This window comes from Lepidochelys kempii, chromosome 7, assembly GCF_965140265.1.
Source record: "Lepidochelys kempii isolate rLepKem1 chromosome 7, rLepKem1.hap2, whole genome shotgun sequence".
Taxonomy (NCBI): domain Eukaryota; kingdom Metazoa; phylum Chordata; order Testudines; family Cheloniidae; genus Lepidochelys; species Lepidochelys kempii.
In genome coordinates this window covers 113,196,097-113,213,992 of record NC_133262.1, presented here as the reverse complement: position 1 = coordinate 113,213,992, position 17,896 = coordinate 113,196,097, and the positions used below count along the sequence as shown (strand labels likewise).

Genomic DNA, 17,896 nt, shown 5'->3' with positions numbered 1-17,896 from the left:
AAGAAAATGCTAGTTTGAGGATGGTTGCTTTGTTCCCAGGTAAATAGTTTAGCCTGTCTCAAATAATGCCATATGCGTATGACTTGCTTTAAATAGTTAAGACGCATAATGGAGAGGTTGGTAAAAGGCAGCTTGAGGGAGCCCAAAGCAGAATAATTTAAAAAACATCCTTACCAGAATCCTGTCAAGGCAACTTGGATGAAAGAATTTCCAGATTCCTGATAGACCTTCATGCTAATGGGCCTGGAGACACTAGTCTAGACCCTATATAAATAAACTAGAAAATATAAAGGAATTTCTATAACTTTTGTGGGATAGAAATTGTGTCTTTCTATATCTCCAGAGATACATTGTGTACCTGAAAGGATATTTTAAAATGTCTCAAGTTCATAGTGATACAGAATATTTTTTACTGTACACATTTTGATAATGAAATAATTTGGGGATGTATTTGCGAATCTTAAAAAACCTTATTGATAGTTTATAAATATTGTTGTCAAAATAAGCTATATAAAAATTGTGTATTTTGACTCCAGTAAGATGACATGAAAAACAAGAAGCAGCTAAAAACTACAAAACCTTTGTTGAGATATTAGGATTAGCTAAACGTATTCCTACTGTTTATATGAACAACAGAGCTCAGAAGCCTATACTGAATAAGTCAATATTTTTGTTTTCCCAGTAGTCCCTAAGGAACAGATTAAGGTCCAAGACTATAGAAGCTGTTTTCTCATTAGGCGGAAATTGATTTGAGGAGTTGAACTACAAAAGCAGATTGCCACTTTGGCAGTTCACAAAACTCTTCAATAAATAGAAATTAGATTCCTTCTCTAATGTTGTATATGTGAGTAAATTACTATTTTAAATGTATAGAATTTTTTTCTGCGGTGAGTGTAATGTAATTGATTTCCAATTCAGTCTTAGAAGGTAAAAATCTCCTGCTTTACCACAGACTGAGTGATCCATTAGAAGGATAGGAGGAAAATCCAATTAAAAACAAAACAGATTTTCCCCCCTCACATATAAAGTAATAAATGGGTATTCTTTTAACATTTTACAGCTAATCATGCTGTGTTTTTCAGGCAAAATGCATATAGTGTGTTTTTTTTGAAGTTCCCATAGCATAGATATATTTTATTTCCAACAATGTTGGTAGTTTATAGTATTTGTATTTACTTGGGAAAACAAGATTCATATGTGGCATTTGTCAGCACTACCTTTGACCCATATTACTAAGTCTTGGTACGGAAATAGGACAAATATTCTACCATGGAAAAGCATCTGCTCTTTAAGTGATGTTACAATAAAAATCCATGTAATTGTATCTCTTTATTGTTTATAAATTCCTTACATATACAGTCTGACACCTAAGTTGTATTCATGGCTTTAGATTTAGGTTAGTAAAATGTAATGGTTGTAAGAAAGTTATTATGCATGAGATTTTATTTTAATTGTTGATCATGTGAATGATATTGTAGGTTTCATGTACTTACAAGCTTTGGGTGTTGAACTTCATATTCTTTTAAAAACCATTTTGTCACAATCATTTTACTGTTATGTACAGTGAGATTTATGTACTGAACACCTTAATTGAATTTAATTGTTTTTTATCTGTCTTTACAAACTGAAGTATGGTTCAGAATAACTAGTGTATCATTTGTTTTTCTTAAATTATGTTAACTACTAATTTTCACTATTACTGGTTTGTGTATTTTGTTCAGTGTTTGCCACTTGGTGTCACTGTTTACCACTATATTTCTTAGCCACAGTGGTAAAACTAATAAAAGATGGAAATGTACTTTAGTTATATGACTCTGGGCCTTGACTCAGCAAATCACTTAATGCATGCTGAACTTTAATCATGGAAGGCCTTCTCTAATCAATTAAGCACATAAACATTGGTTTAACTTTAAGCACCTGAGTAGTCCCATTAATTTCTGTATTAAAGTTAAGAATGTTCTGAAGTTCTTTGCTGAAACAGAGTCCAGGTGAGGTTAAACTTCTGTTAGACTATGTATACTAATGCATAAAATATAATTTATTAGAATTGTTTGCACTTTCCTTAGAACCCATGCCAATACCATTTATCTTTTCTGGCCACAAAATAAGAGGAAAGATACTAATTGAGTTTCAGCATTTAAGAACTAGAGTGTAATTTGTGTACAAGCAAACATGATCTGTTTGTTATTTAGGAAGTAAACTTGACAGTTTATGTGCAGCTGAGGACAATATACAGATGATGTTGCCTTGGCAATTGTGTGTGAGTTTCTAATCCTAATGAGTCTTTCAATAACCTATACACTTTCTCAGTTTTTCCATAGAGAATAATATAATATGTTTAGATCATTTACTTGTAATAATTACCTTCTATAAAATATTAAGGAGGTTATTTTAAGGGGAAAATTTCATATTAATATTGGGCAGAGCTGAAGTTTCAGATTGATGGGGTGAAGAGGCATCACCTCGTTCCCAGTACATAATGAGTTAATTCCAGTTTCCTCCTTCTTTCTCCTTTGGCAAGTGTTAAAGAGAAGGGCTGTAAGAAGGCTGCGTGAGAGACAGAGGGATGGGAATGTCTGTGGATTGGGCAGTCTTTTATTTTTCATGAAATGATAGGGTTGGAAGGGACTGCATGGGTTATCTAGTGTAACCCCCTGCCAAGATACAGGATTTGTTGTGTCTAAATCATCCAAGGCAGATGGCTATCCATCCTCCTTTTGAAAACCTCTAGTGAAGGAGCTTCTACAACCAGCCTAGGCAGTCTGTTCCTGTCATAACCATACAGCTAAGGGTAGCCTGGAATTCCTCCTTACCTGTAAGGGGTTAAGAAGCTCAAATAAGCTGGTTGGCACCTGACCAAAAGGACCAATGGGGAAAGAAGATACTTTCAAATCTTGTGGGGGTGGAGGGGAAGGCTTTGTTTTGTGTGTTCTCTTGGGAAGCAGAGAAGCATCAGGTCAGAAAACTCCTCCTATAAACCATCTTAAAAGTCTCTCATATTACAAAAATTGTAAGTAAAAGCTAGGCAAGGCGTGTTAGATTATCTTTTGTTCTGCTTGTGAATTTTTCCTTTGCTGGAGGGAGGTTTCTTCCTGTTTTTTTGTAACTTTGAGGAAGTTCTGCTGCGTTTTTGAATCTTTTGTTACCTGTAAAGTTATTTTCCATCCTGATTTTACACTGGTGATTTTTACCTTTTTTAAAATAAAATCCTTCTAAGAACCTGAGTGATTTTTCTATTGTCCTGAGACCCAGGGGTTTGGGTCTGTGATTACTTTGTAACCAATTGGTTAGGATATTATTATCAAGCCTCCCCAGGAAAGGGGGTATAAGGGCTTGAGGGGATATTTTGTGGGAATAGGAACTCCAAGTTGTCCTTTCCCTGATTCTTTGTTAAATCACTTTGTGGTGGCAGCGTACTTTCCAAGGGCAAAGAATTTGTGCCTTGGGGAAGTTTCTACCTAAGCTGGTAGAAATAAGCTTAGGGGCTCTTTCATGTGGGTCCCCACATCTGTACCCTAGAGCTCAGAGTGGGGAGGGAACCCTGACATGGTGGCAGTGCGGTGGGATCATTTTGAACCAAAAGCACAGCAGGATTTTAAAAGGACAATTTTTCCCCCCCTTTTGGCTGCTTGGAAAGCAGGGAGGTGCGTGTTTTTTTTTGTTTTTTTTTTTTTTCGGAAGCTGTGAGCAGCTGGAGTTTTTTTTCTCTGCCTGAGGGCAGGGTAGTTAACCTCCTGCAGGGGAATTCACAAGTGTGGTTTTTTTTTCCCCTAGCTCTCGGGTTAGGCTAGATTAAACACAGAAAGGCTAGGATGGCTCACAGTGATGTCCAAAAGAAATTAGAATTAGCCCATTTCGAAGCTGATGAGAGACAAAAGGAACATGATAGATGGATGGAGGCAGAAAAAGCTGCCCATGAGAGAGCTATGGAGGCCCAGCGGGAGGCCCAGAAGCATGCTCAGGAGGAGCAGGAAAGAGAGAGGAAGCATGAACTGGAGTTAGAGATGGCAAAGGCTCAGCAAAATATACCAGCCAACCCTAGCAATCCTTCTCCAGGTACCGCTTCCTATCCCAGAAAGTTCCCCACCTACAAGGTAGGCCTTCTTAGAAAATTTCGAAAGGTTCTGCATTGGGTACAGCATCTCTGCAGACCGGTACATGGTAGAGCTGGGGCCGCAGCTTAGTGGACCTTTGGCAGAGGTGGCGGCTGAAATGCTTAAGGAACACATGAATGGTTATGAATTTTTTAAAAAAGCAGGCCAGAATCAGAATGGGGCTAACACCAAGCATGCCCGTTGTTGGCTCAGAGCCCTAAAGTGGAAACCGGACATGGCATTTTCCCAACATGCCTACCACATTGTAAAAAATTGGGATGCCTGGATATCAGGAGCAAGCATTAAATCTCTGGAAGATCTGTCTTTCCTAATGCAAGTGGAGCAGTTCTTAGAGGGTGTTCCTGAGGAAATAGAAAGGTACATCATAGATGGGAAGCCCAAAATGGTAATCGAGGCAGGGGAGATTGGAACCAAATGGGTGGAGGTGGCGGAAAAGAAAAAAAAAAACTAGTAGCAGTTGGAGCGGCTATCAGAAGGAGCAACCTGAGACAACACCCTATCACCGGGGGCAGCCCAAGGCCCCCAAGGAAAAACCCAAACACCTTATAGTCGCCCTACACCAGTCTCCAGCAACCCACCTCGCCCTAGTGACCAGTCAGCTGGGCGATGTTTTAAATGTAATGAGCTGGGCCATGTGAAGGCCATCTGCCCCAAGAACCCCAACAGACTGCAGTTCATTACACCGGAGTCACACCAAAGGTCCTCAATCCCAGATGCCTCCCAGGTACCCTCAGAGCAAAGGGAAACTGTGAGTGTGGGTGGGAAGAAGGTTATCGTGTGGATGGACACTGGAGCACAAGTGTCTACTTTCCACCAATCCTTAGTGGACCCCAACTTAATCAACCCAGAGGTCCAAGTGACATTTCAACCTTTCAAGTCAAACTCTTTTGACTTGCCTACAGCCGAGTTTCCTGTCTAGTACAAGGGCTGGTCAGGAATGTGAACTTTTGCAGTCTATGATGATTATCCCATTCTCATGCTCCTGGGGAAAGACTTGGCCAACCATGTGAAGCTAGCCACGAGGGTGGGAATGATCACCTGCAGCCAGGCTAAGCAGGCTCTGTTCCTGAGCCTTCAACAAGGGCCCAGTCTGTGTTACCAGAGACCCAACCAAAGCCAGTCCCAGAACTGGAATTGGCGAAGCAACCAGCACTGAGACCAGCGGTTGCAACCCCGTCTACAGCTCCAACACCAGAGGGCATCACCGAGCCTGCACTGGCAGCAGCAGCAGATAACCCTCCACAAGAGGCTCAGCCAGAGCCTGAAATACCCCATAGTGCACCAGCGGAGAGCAGTTCAGTCAGCGGAAGCAGCCCCATCACCTGCATCACTTCCAGAGGGACCAAGCCCAAGTCCAGTGAAGAACTGGACAATCCAGTGAGGAACTGATGTCTCCAGCATCAAGGGAACAGTTCCATGCCGAAGAGGAAGCAGATGAAAGCCTCCAGGAAGCTTGGACAGCAGCACGGAGCAACCCACGATCATCCTAGTGGCCATGCTGGGGTGAACAGGACCAAAGACCATTTGGGGAGGTTCTTCCACTGGGAGGCAATGGGCAAGGATATTTCTACCTTTGTCTGGTCTTGTGAGGTGTGCCAAAGAGTGGGAAAACCCCAAGACCAGGTCAAAGCCCCTCTCCAGCCACTTCCCATCATTGAGGTTCCATTTCAGCTAGTAGCTGTGGATATTCTGGGTCCTTTCCCGAAAAAGACACCCAGAGAAAAGCAGTATATACTGACTTTCATGGATTTTGCTACCCAATGGCCAGAAGCAGTAGCTCTAAGCAACACCAGGGCTAAAAGTGTGTGCCAGGCACTAACAGACATTTTTGTCAGGGTAGGTTGGCAGGGTAGGTTGCTGTTTGCCTACAGGGCTTTCCCTCATCTCAGTTTAGGGCTTTCATCTTTTGAACTTGTGTACGGCCACAAGGTTAAGGGGACATTACAGTTGGTGAAGCAGCAACGGGAGGGGTTTATGCCTTCTCCAGGAACTAACATTCTGGACTTTGTAAACCATCTACAAAACACCCTCTGAACCTCTTTAGCCCTTGCTAGCATCAGGCCTGGTATGATAAACATGCCAGAGAATGTTCCTTCAAAGTAGGGGACCAGGTCATGGTCTTGAAGGCGTTCCAGGCCCATAAAATGGAAGCGTCATGGGAAGGGCCATTTACGGTCCAGGAGTGCCTGGGAGCTGTTAACTATCTCATAGCATCCCCCACCTCAAACGTAAAGCCTAAGGTGTACCACGTTAATTCTCTAAAGCCCTTTTATTCCAGAGAATTAAGGGTTTGTCAGTTTACAGCCCAGGGAGGAGATGATGCTGAGTGGCCTGAAGATGTTTACTACGAAGGAAAAAGTGACGGTGGCGTGGAAGAGGTGAACCTCTCCATGACCCTCAGACGTATGCAGCACCAGCAGATCAAGGAGCTGTGCACTAGCTTTGTGCTGATGTTCTCAGCCACCCAGGACGGACCGAACATGCATACCACTCCATTGACACAGGTAAAGCTCACCCAATTAGAGCCCAACCCTACCAGGTGTCTCCTCAAGCCAAAACTGCTATAGAACAGGAGATCCAGGACATGCTACAGATGGGTGTAATCCACCTCTCTAACAGTGCATGGGCATCTCCAGTGGTTTTAGTTCCCAAACCAGATTGGGAAATAAGCTTTTGCGTGGACTACCATAAGCTAAATGCTGTAACTCGCCCAGACAACTATCCAGTGCCACGCACAGATGAGCTATTGGAGAAACTGGGATGTGCCCAGTTCATCTCTACCTTAGACTTAACGAAGGGGTACTGGCAAGTACCCCTGAATGAATCTGCCAAGGAAAGGTCAGCCTTCATCAGCCATGTAGGGCTGTATGAATTTAATGTGCTCCCTTTCAGGCTGCGAAGTTCACCCACCACTTTCCAAAAACTTGTAGATAGTCTCCTTGCAGGATTGGGAGAATCTGCAGTCACCTACCTTAATGTGGCCGTCTTTTCTGATTCATAGGCAGAATACCTGGAGCATCTGCAAAAAGTCTTCAAGCGCATAAGGGAGGCAGGTCTAACTGTTAAGACTAAAAAGTGTCAAATAGGCCTAAACAGAGTGACTTACCTTAGACACCAGGTGGGTCAAGGGACTATCAGTCCCCTACAGGCCAAAGTGGATGCTATCCAAAAGTGGCCTGTCCCAAAGTCAAAGAAATAGGTCCAATCCTTCTTAGGCTTGGCCAGATATTACAGGGGATTTGTACTGCACTACAGCCAAATCGCCAGCCCACTGACAGACCTAACCAAAAAGAAACCAGCCAAATGCAGTTCAGTGGACTGAAGAGTGTCAGAAGGCCTTTAACCAGCTTAAAGTGACACTCATGTCTGACCCTGTGCTAAGGTCCCCAGACTTTGACAAACCGTTCCTAGTAACCACCGATGCATCTGAGCGTCGTGTGGGAGCAGTTTTAATGTAGGAAGGACCAGATCAAGAATTCCATCCTGTCGTGTTTCTCAGCAAGAAACTGTCTGAGAGGGAGTCACTGGTCAATCAGCAAAAAGGAATGTTATGCGATTGTGTAAGCTCCGGAAAAGCTACGCCAATACGTATGGGGCCGGCGTTTCCACCTGCAAACAGACAGTGCTGTGCTGATTTCAGGAGCTTCCAACAAAGTGGCTGATGCACTCCCCTGAAAGTTTCCCAGAATCAACTGGTTAAAATTGTCCTTGAAATTTGGAAAATATGGTTAGTTTTTATATAATCAGTTAGTTTTATATATCACACTGGGAATGGGGAACCGCCTCCAATGGGAGCTTTGGGGGATGTATCTGGAGGAGCGGCCAGGGCAACACACAGACCCCTGTGTCCCCCAGATCCTGGTTGCTTCATGGAGTGGCGCAGGGGCAGGGCAGGCAGGGAGGGAGCCTGCCCTGCCCCTGGTGCGCGCTGGGCTGGAGCTGCTCTAGGTAAATGCTGGGGGGAGAGGGAGGTGCTATGGGGAGCTGGCGGGCTGCAGAAAATAACCCCGCGGGCCATGTGTTTGAGACCCCTGCATTAGATAATCATAATGATCCCCTCTTGCCTTAAATATGTATGAATCCAGTGTATTTCCTTGTGACAGAAAGTTGGGCCAGGAAACATTGTTACAGAATTATTTCATTCTTAACATTGTATCTTGACACCCACTGAATTTTGACGCATGATTTTTGCTTAATATCACAACTAAAAAGATATGCGTGGCAGATTATTGATGATGACGTAATGATGGAGTCAGTACAAGATGAAGTCTTTATGTAAGGCTTGAACCAAAACTTCAGATTTAGATCTAAGAAAGGTATTGACTGAACCATTCTGACACTTAGGTACTAGGGCAGAAAAGACACTGCAGTCTTGCAAGAGTTATTTCCTCTGCTATAAAAGCGTATTCTTTTCACTGTATGTTTAATCTATATGTATAGTTACTGATTATAGTGGCACCAGGTAGCAGTTCTATTATAAACCATAGTTTATAACTTAGCTGGAAAACTTGACATTACAGGGCACCAGCCTGAGAGCAGTTTTTTTTAAAACACCTTTTCAAAAACAGTCTATTCAGCCATTTTGGAGGTTGTACCAGAAAAACAACACACAGTTGTTGTGGGGCTTTCAAAATCCCAGCATATCATCTCTTTGATTTGTACATGTTTAGGTACAGGAAAGAGTGATCACTTGTTCAGGTAAGGGGAAAGCTCCTCACATGTTAAGTGCAGAGTTAAGTTGTTCAGCCAAAATGTTGATTGCATCATGTGCAGTAAGGGGTTGCTTTTTTCTGACACCTAGAGTAAGAATAACACAAATATTTACATAATAAACCAACATTCCTATGAGCCAACCCCTTAATGTACATATTAGATTCTCAAAATTTTATAGGTTTGTATATTTGAGTATGGTAGATATGATGGATCTGTCACGCCAGGGAGTCTAAATCCCAGCCAGGAGAAGTGAGGCAGCACAGTGCCTGGGAGGGGGAGGAGCCCATCCTGGATGCATGCTTGTATAAACTAAACTTATTGCAAGATAAAGCCCTGAAATTTTGGCATATGTTTCTCTGCTTGTACAGTAGCATGTAGAATTTTTTGTCATGGCTTAGTATAAGTAATTAAAAATGACAGGATTAATGTCTTTATTATCTGAACTTTTGTTCATATTTGTAATTCGATACGTTTCCCAACTCTAATTAGAATTGAATAACCAATCCTTTTTTCTAGATTTTTATCACAACTACACTGTGTTCATTAGAGAATCAAAACATCTTAAAGTGAAAGAAAAGGAAGAATCCAAAGAGAATTGTTAGAATCAATATTATTCAAATGTTTGAGGTTAGCATTCTTAAAAGCAAAGTTGTTTTCTGATGTTAAAAGCAGGTGGAGTTGGAAGATATTTTTCTCTAATGCCAATAGTGATCTTTACTTAATTTCTTAATCAATAGAACCCCTGTTACTTGAAACTGTTGGGGACACAGAAATGTTATGATGGAGGGCAGTCCCTGAATGCTGACATGAATGCAGGCTGCCTAGTACTAATGCACTGAATTCCTGCAAAGTCAGCCAGGTTTGGAGAAGGTAGCCAGTGGTCTAGCCATACCTCTTATCAAGAATCCTCAGGGGTCTTGTCCAGGTTCTGGGTAATTGAGGCTCTGTTCCATAACCAAATGAAGACAATTAATTGAAATAACACCACAACGTTAACATTCATTATAATTCTTTGGTTTAATAGGCTGTACTTTAAAGTAGTCTTTTTCAAGGAATTGACACCTAATTCTTAGAACTCTCAATTAGCTAAATACCCCCTCTAACTTTAAGTCTTAACACACTGGTGAACCTCCAGTTATGTCACTTTGGATGCAGACCAATTTTTTGGGAGCCAACACTGTGTTCCCATAGAAAGTGAGAGAAGTACATCAGACCACCCTTAGCAGACTTTGCCCTAGGGGTTCAGTAATTTCGTATGGCTTGGAATAAAGCTTTCTCTCCCAATTGTCCAGGTTGGAGAGACTCATCACCTTTCTCGATTTCAGCATCAGAGTGGTTTAATAATTTCACTGTCCTGGAATATATATCTGCCATCAGTTTTTACAACAAAATTTGTATTGCGTGACTTATAACACCAAAACCAGAATAGGATATCTAGGATCACCAAATAATTCATTGTTCCCTAAACAAAAAGAAAACAGTCATTCAGTATGGACAATAACTGACATAAGGTGAATAGTGCAAACTGTGCCACCTTTCTAGCAAAGCCCTAAACATACTTAATCTTGAAATATTAAAATTTTAAAGTTTCCTCTTGCCTGTAGAACATGAAATCTTTAAAAAATATATAATCTCATATCTGTGATTATAAACATCTTTTTCTGTGGGTGGTTTTAAAATACTTGTCATTCAACAACAAATTTCTCTTGCAATAAACAGCTACCAAATGTTAGAATAAGCTGTTTTTTTCCTGCTAAAACAATAGATTTCTGAGTGTTTCTCTTGGCAGCTCTATAGAATGATCTATAAAATATTTTATATTCAACTCTGTTCTTTTAAAAAAGCACTCTGTGCTGCATTTCCCTCTCAAAAACATGTGCACACTGGCAAAGACTAACATTTGTTTCCTCACATGTAACATACTATAATATGTACAGTAACATAATGTACTGAAGTGTTCTGTACTTCGATATAAAATTACCTAGGTTAGACCAAATAGCAGTATGATTTTTCTCCAGTGGTAATGTATAGTATATCCTTTGCTACCCTTTTATGACTAAATAGCAGTTGAAAATTTGGTATGTCTTCCTTTCGTTTTGTGATTCATACAGTATTTTTTCTGAGTTGAATGCGGAAATCTATCTTTTATTACTTGAGCAAATGTAACATTTTTAATGTCGGTGGCTTTCCTTGTTATCTAAATTATGCCTCAAACTGTTGTTAAACATAAAAATCAGCATACTGTCAAAATGAGCAATCTTGACATCTATAATTAAACCATTCTGATTTCTACATTGTAGAGCTTTTAATACCTTTGCTTAACAGACTATATACCTTACACATTTTTGTTTGTAAAACAGGCCCTGATTGTTCTTTGAATGTTCCTTCCACGGAGTCTTACTGGATTCTTCCAAATGTAAAGCCATTCAGTCCTTCTGTAGGTCGGGCTTCCCATAAGGCAGTTCTACATGGAAAATTTATGTGGGTGATTGGTGGATATACCTTTAACTACAGTTCATTCCAAATGGTATTGAAGTAAGTGATTCTCCCTTTGTTATTCTTTGTGAAATTGATCTTTGCTGGGCAAATAACATTCCATTGAATTACTGTCCTATGTTTGCATGAAAGCTTTATCAATCTGCTTTAAAGGAATCTTATTAATTAACATTTTCTGTGTTCTAGTCACATTTTTTTAATGGCTGAGACAATTAAAACAATGTAAACAATACTAGTTCGTGACACTGGCACTTTTTTATAACCGTTGCTGTTACTCTTTTGTGCTCTAAAATATTAGATACTTGCAGTGTGACAAAATACTCAACTTGAATGTATTGTTTGTAAATATTATACCTAGAATGCTTTTTTGCAATGTTAGTTCTACTAAAATAGACTTCTTATAATTAATGTTAATGTGTATTGATTTGATATTTTATTATTTATATAGCTTTCCAAATTTCTCTAAGAAAGATAGGTTGCTGCCCTGAAGAGCTTACAATCTAAATAGAAAAAAAATCAGACGTGGGGTGGGATAATGGATATAACATGAAAATACCTTTTTTCACCAATTTTTCCGTAGCTTTCTTTGCCCTCCTCTTCTCCCTTTTGTCATCTGTTTCCAGTCCATGCCTTCCTCCTTAGTACCTTGTGTTATATCTCTTCTTTCCTGTTCTCTTTATCCCCTTTCCATTCTTAGAAGACTTCATTACGTTAAGTGCTGAATGCCCTCAACTCCCATTGAAGTTAATGGGAATTAAGGTCAACCCCACAGGAAGCGCTCAGCACTTCACAGGATTGAACCAATACTACTTGGCTAAGAGGTAGTGGTTTACAACATGAGGATGTTAATGTGAAAAAAAGGAGTTTAATTTTTCCAACTCGTGATTTTATTTCAAGTCTTGTGATATTTGATGTTTTTCTTAAAACATCCAACTTCTGGAGTCAAGTGATTATGAGACATTTGGCATTTATTTAAAAAAATACATTTCTGGTCTGTCTGGTTGCAGAGAAAAGCTTAAAAATTTGCATCCTACAGGCTCAAAAATCTGAAAGCAAACAAAAGGAAACCCTAATATTTTAGTTTTAAAATTATTTTCTGTGGTCTGCTTCATGATTTATGAATGCTTGAGTCTGGTAATGCTGTGAAGTTAACATGAGGATTATGCTATACATTTTTGTAAACAAAACTTGGATGTAAATGAAAACTAGATTCCATACTTGTAACTTCTGTTTCTTTTGGAATCTTTTGGACTGGACGTTACTTGAAGTTTCTGCAGAGACTCTGACTTCAAAGGAGGAGGGATGGAGGAAAAATCCTATGCTGCCTCTGTTATAGTTGAATGAGTAGGTCTAAGCCATGAGTAATGTCCATCAATGGATGCCCATCTGAGAAGTTACATGAGAGTTTTTTGTAACTTGTAAGAAGATTGTAACTTGTAAGAAGAAACAAATCAAGATTTATTTTAAAATCTCATGTGAATCCCTGAGAGCTAAGTCTCAGGCAATTCTAACAACCATGTTGTCGGGTATTGAAAAGAGCTCCTCAGATTTTCTTGGATGACAGTTCAATACAGTAATGCAGAGCTGTAGAATAAAGTGGAGGACTCAGTAAAAGGATTTAAGAATTAACATATTTTTGAACTCTTTGTTTGTTTAAAGCCTGTGTGAAAATAAAGTGCACATTCTTCTTCGAGGGATGATCCCTGTTGTAGTCCACTGTGGGTTACACAAACGCACCATACGCCCAGAGTCAGAGAAATTGAAAAGAAGTGTCCATTGGTCTATGCATGTGCCCTGCCTTGCCTCATGCTTCTGTCTGAGGTGATAAAGGGCAGGGTGGAATGACTTCAGTTCCTTCTTACCACTGCATCATCTGGGTCAGAACTTTGTGTTGTCATCTCTGACACATTTTTAAATAAGGATAGTTGTACATAGTTTACCAGTTTTATAGTAGTTTTATTGTAGTTTTTATTAGTCATTACTTTTAGTACTTGGTTTACATGGACTTTGGGGGGGTTTTCAACCCACCCCCCATACCCACATGCAAGTACATCCTATGCCCAGGACTCCGGGCTTCAAACTCTGCACCTCCTGTCCACAATTCTTCTTGGTCAGCGACGACCACCAATGCTGCCTCTGGTGCCTGAGGGAAGGTCACATCGTCCCAGTCCAGGTGTAGTATTTGCCAGTCCTTTCCCAACCAGGCATGAGAAGGCCAGGCTCTTGGCCTCTGGAAGCACTTTATGGCGCTTGCCATGAGACCTCACTCGGACTTAGGCCAGGGAACCCTCCCTGTACATCAACCGGACTCAGCAAGGAGTGCACCTCCTGCTCAAATCTGCTGCTGGAGGTACCACCCCTATAAACCCCATGACAGGGACTATTTGGGTGATAAGGAAGCACATCCATAAGGATGGGACTAAATCTTCCTCCAACTCAAAGAAGATGGATGCTCCTTTCACGAGTTCAAGCCATGGGGATGAAACACTGTCTAAGTTCCATAGACACAAGAAAAAGACCCATAAACAATGGGATCCAGCGGTTCCAAGCACCATAGAATCATAGAATATCAGGGTTGGAAGGGACCCCTGAAGGTCATCTAGTCCAACCCCCTGCTCAAAGCAGGACCAATTCCCAGTTAAATCATCCCAGCCAGGGCTTTGTCAAGCCTGACCTTAAAAACCTCTAAGGAAGGAGATTCTACCACCTCCCTAGGTAACGCATTCCAGTGTTTCACCACCCTCTTAGTGAAAAAGTTTTTCCTAATATCCAATCTAAACCTCCCCCACTGCAACTTGAGACCATTACTCCTCGTTCTGTCATCTGCTACCATTGAGAACAGTCTAGAGCCATCCTCTTTGGAACCCCCTTTCAGGTAGTTGAAAGCAGCTATCAAATCCCCCCTCATTCTTCTCTTCTGCAGGCTAAACAATCCCAGCTCCCTCAGCCTCTCCTCATAACTCATGTGTTCCAGTCCCCTAATCATTTTTGTTGCCCTTCGCTGGACTCTCTCCAATTTATCCACATCCTTCTTGAAGTGTGGGGCCCAAAACTGGACACAGTACTCCAGATGAGGCCTCACCAATGTCGAATAGAGGGGAACGATCACGTCCCTCGATCTGCTCGCTAGATCCATACCGATCCATTGGCATTACCATCACCGGCATCCCACAAGATGTGGAATCATACTGTCCCAAGAAAGACCACAGCATTGGCACCGATACCCAGGAGAGAGAGAGTGCCTCTTACACTGGGGATATTGGAACAATGGCTGTGCCTCAGGATGTATTTACCTTGCCATCTTGGACTCACCCCCACTATCAGGTCTCTCAACTTCTAGAGAGATCATATCTCCATCACGGGATATCTCTCTGGTGCCAAGTTCCTCTCCTTCCGCACCAATACTCTATACTTTTCCACTAGTTCCAACAGTACTGCTACTGGAAACGGAGTCCATCTTGTCCTCTTCTGATGAATTGGAACTGGGAGAAGAATGTCATACCATTCCTATGCACCTTCACGGAGACTGTCACATCCATGTCAGCATCTACCATCTCAACTGTGTCAGAGCCATTGGTACTCCATGTTGTGGGAGCCCCCACAACCTCCCTCAGATCCAGCCTATTGACCATATTGGATACCCTGGTCACAATACCCTCCCCTCGAAACCCACACTTGCCGCAAGGGCAACTTTGCCTGCCTCACTCTTAAGAGATCCTTCTGGCAGGTGTTCGGGTCTGGTGGTAGAGGAGAACTCTTTTTAGTCCAGTGCTAGCAGTGCTGCCACAACTAGCAAGATTTCCCTCTTCATCTCTGGATGAGGCGGTGATTACAGCATCCCTTTCCCCACCGGATGACTACAGAAAATTTCAACTGCTGTGGATTGTCAGAGGGGACCTCCAAATTCCCAAGGAAGAAATTCAAGAGCTCTCCATCACAAACTGCTAGATATTTCCTCCACACCTTGGGACTGGTGAGAATTTCATTACCAATTAAGAAAGCTATTCTGGAGCCTTCTAGCACAGTGTGGCACATCCCTGCTGCATTCACAGCTACCCCTAAAGGGGCTGAAAAGTGCTACTACATTCCACGAAGAGTTCTGAGTTCCTTTTTTCTCACCCTCCTCCAAACTTCTTAGTAATGCAGGCTGAGACTGAATGGGCCAAACAACAACATCCTCGATCCACGACAGCTGAGGAAGAGGGCAAACATCTGGACCTTTCGAGAGACAAGGTATTTTCTTCTTCTAGCCTGCAATTCAGGACTGTGAATTATTAGGCCTTACTAGCCAAATATGGCTTCCTCAGTTACAGTAAATTCAAGGAATTTACTGATAGCCTGCCACAACACATTGGGCTCATTTCCAGGGGCATACTGAAGAAGGGAAGCTGGTGGCCAGAACAGCTCTCCAATTGGTGGTGGATGCAGCAGATCCCTCCTCCAGGGCCATGTCTACAGCCACAGTCGTGTAGGTAGTCTTGGCTCTATTCTTCTGGTTTCCCTAGGGAGGTACAGAACACTATTGAAGACCTTCCTTTCAGTGAATACCATCTTTTTAACCAGAAGATGGATGAATTGCTGCATACGCTCAAGGATTCCAGGGCTACCCTTCGCTTGCTGGGCATCATCTACACTCCTGAAGTGAAAATTCCACTGCCAACCACTAACTCAGTGCTACAGGTCTCCTCAATTCTACTCTGAGACCTTATGAGCCTCTGAGGGAGGTCTTGCCTCCCAGGGCCCGCCCCCCCCCCCACAGGTTTTGATGTCACAGCTGCAGCCTCCAGCCAAGATATTTCTGATTAGAGCCTGAGAGCCACCAACCGCTATACCTACCACCTCACAGCCCTCCTCTTTTGCCATGCTTGGAGTACAATAACAATGGACAGATGGGTGTTGAACGTCATCCACCATTGGGATACGATCGAGTTTATCATGCTACCTCTTCCAAAGCCCCCCTCCCTGACCCCTTCAGGGACCACTCGCACAACAGCATTCTCACCCAAGAGGTGCACTCCTCCTTTCAAAGGGGAGCAATAGAACATGTTCCCCCAGAATATCAGGGAACAGGATTCTACTTAACTTACTTCCTGTAAGAAGAAATGGTGGGCCAGTCCTCAATCTCTGGCACCTCAGTTGCTTCATCCACAAGCTCAAGATTCATAGGGTCACACTGGTAGTGATAATTCCACCCCTACAGAAGGGCATGTAGTATACGGCTCTTGATATGAAGGACACTTACTTTCACATAACATTTATCTGCCCCACAGACATTTCTTGAGATTCACTTTGGGTACCCATAGTTTCTAGTACAGAGTGCTCTCATTCAGTATAGCCACCACTCCCAGAGTATTCATCAAAGTGATTTCCGTCATAGTGGCCTATGTCAGATGTTATGGTGTCTTCATGTTTCCATATTTTGATGACTGGCTCCTACTCGTAAGGCCCAGACAAGAATCCCAGGTGTCAACCTCCATGTTACTCAACCTTCTTTCTTCCCTCAGAGTCAGCATCAATGTCTAGAAATCTATCCTAGACTCCACACAGTCTTTGGACTTCACAGAAGCTACTATAAGTTCAGTCACAGCATGAGTTTACTTACCAGCAGACAGGTTCCAGGCGATGAGCAACATCATAACTCACATCATGAACTATCCATATGTACCAGCCAGGATTTGCCTGTCCCTCCTCAGCCACATGGCTTCATGTACCTACGTGATGCCCTTTGCATGACTTCACCTTTGCTGCTTCCAGACATGGCTCCAGCCCGTTTACTTGCCGAACCGCCACTCCATGGTTTCCATGCTGATAGTCCCTGACAAGGTGATATCATCCCTCTAATGGTAGGCAGGTGCACGTCACATTTGTTTAGAGGTTCCTTTTCTTCCTTTCTCCCAAGAGAAGACGATTATCGCTGATGAATCTTTGGTGGGTTGGGGGGAGGACGGGTTCACATTGACAACCACCTGGCTCAAGAAGCATGGACTCCCAGCGAATCCAGGATGCACATAAACATCCTGGAACTTTGAATTGTAAGAAAAGCATGCCGATCCTTTCTTTCCTTCATCCACTTGCATCATGTTCTTATGATGTCTGATATAGTAGGGGCACAGTCGGCCCTCCCCTCTGGCTCGGAGGGAGGTTACCCCACCTCAGTATGTCACCAGGATCGTGGCCTACTGTTGGAGGAATTAGCAGAGTAGGTGCAGGGTCCTGGCCTTTGTGACAGGGTAAATTCCAAATGGTCAAGAGGCCCTAGGCAGGGTAGAACTGGTAAGCAGTCTATGGCGCTAACCCTTAGGCAGGGGATCATTAGCAAGCAGTCTATAGCGCTAATACCTGAGGCAGGGGAGTGCTGCCACATGGCCTATGGTGGGGACATTGCCACCCTAGGGGTGGCAGGGGTAGGGGAATGCAGGCCCGCCCAACTCAACTGCATTCCAACCCAGGGCCCTAAGAGTGGCAGGGTGTCCCACCACCGGGTCAGCAGGGATCCTCCCACAACACGCTGGCGAGCTGTTAAGCCACAGCACCATCATACTAAACCCCTGGGCTACTTTCTACCAGAGTTC

At 42.6% G+C, this 17,896-nt stretch overlaps 1 protein-coding gene across 12 annotated transcripts in view; it reads left to right on the top strand.

Annotated features, from left to right (window-relative positions):
• The window catches only part of ATRNL1 (attractin like 1), a 1,081,427-nt gene that overhangs the window by 120,973 nt on the left and 942,558 nt on the right, over nucleotides 1–17,896 (top strand). For all 12 annotated transcript variants that reach the window (XM_073354269.1, XM_073354267.1, XM_073354264.1 and 9 more), the window contains exon 7: nucleotides 11,189–11,363. In XM_073354269.1, the coding sequence (XP_073210370.1) occupies nucleotides 11,189–11,363 (175 nt within the window). The remainder of the gene's footprint in view (nucleotides 1–11,188; nucleotides 11,364–17,896) is intronic.